Source organism: Lactuca virosa, chromosome 5 (assembly GCF_052849685.1).
Source record: "Lactuca virosa cultivar CGN04683 chromosome 5, Lactuca_virosa_CGN04683_v6, whole genome shotgun sequence".
Taxonomy (NCBI): domain Eukaryota; kingdom Viridiplantae; phylum Streptophyta; class Magnoliopsida; order Asterales; family Asteraceae; genus Lactuca; species Lactuca virosa.
The window spans coordinates 400,233,747-400,234,989 of NC_136430.1; the positions used below are offsets into that span (position 1 = coordinate 400,233,747).

Consider the following 1,243-nt stretch of genomic DNA (forward strand, 5'->3'; position numbering starts at 1 on the left):
TCATATAATAAATCAATAAAGCAGTTTATATCTCTCTAAAAATCATCATATTCAATTACCAGGTTTGAGGGCAACCCAAAAGGACTTTACTAATAGTTCAAGTATATATCAATTTAGTTATTGTCTTAGACACCTAATCCAACACCAACCTAGCATGCCAAAGCATAAAGTCATCAATTTTAGAAGAAGAAGATGACACAAAAGCATAATTTTGAATATGTGACAATTTAGCAATAACATCAAACGAAACATTCTATTATTTAAATATCCAAAACCAATAAATAATCCACTTTAAGATATTTATGTTGTGAAAGTTTTTCAATTACACTGGACACAACAATGGTTTCATCCATATTCATGTTGTGCAGTATGAATTGACTCAAAATACGAATAAGTTCTTTATATTGTTTCATGACAAATCTTGAATCAACCATTTTATAGTTATTAAAATCATTGACCATAAACTTCTTGCTAGAAGCATCATCAACCATGTATTTTGATTTAAGAGTGTCCCACAAATCCTTTGCACTTTTAGCCTCAAAATGGATATCAAATAAAGAATCAACCATAACATGCAGAATGCGACCTCTGCAGATGTAGTCATCATTGTCCCACTTGCTCTTCCTCCTGGTTTCTTCTAATGTCTCATTCTCCATTACCTCTGGCCTTGGAGTACTCAGCACATACGCAGCCTTCAGTGTGGTCAGCATGAACAACATCTTCTTCTTCCAGAGCCTGAAATCATTGCCTTCAAACATTTCCAGTTTTGTGAACTTGGTGGTAAACTCGCAGATTGATTCTGCCATCTCTACCATACGAGAATACCAGTTCAATTGTTAGAGGATACATGGTAGGGTGAAAATGGAAATTCGGATTCCTTATGGATCATGTGTGTTCACTTTCCAAACTGATATTTCTACCTTATGTCTGGGTTATAGGAAATCCAGTCTAGGATAATCCAAAAGGATACTTGTGTATCTAGGCACAGAAACACAAACCAAATCGCTAGAGAATTTTGAGATCGTTAAGAAAAAAAAGGAGTTGAGAAAATGGTTATGCCTACAACTCAAAGGAAGAGCCGTATATATACATTAGGGTTTAATCTTCTAAATTAGTTAGGAGAATCTCGAATTTAATGGCATAATCAATGGTTTCCAAAACTGGAGATTTGTCAATTTTACCATAATCATCCACTAGAATTCGGATTTTCCATAAAGAAACTAATTCAAATTTCTTAAAACCT

At 33.9% G+C, this 1,243-nt stretch overlaps 1 protein-coding gene across 1 annotated transcript; it reads right to left on the reverse strand.

The window, feature by feature from the left end:
* Positions 1–260: 260 nt before the first annotated feature.
* Positions 261–806, reverse strand: LOC145113872 (uncharacterized). The gene has a single exon (XM_079049918.1). It carries the CDS (start codon positions 804–806, stop codon positions 261–263), a length of 546 nt encoding a protein of 181 aa, XP_078906044.1.
* Positions 807–1,243: the final 437 nt, after the last annotated feature.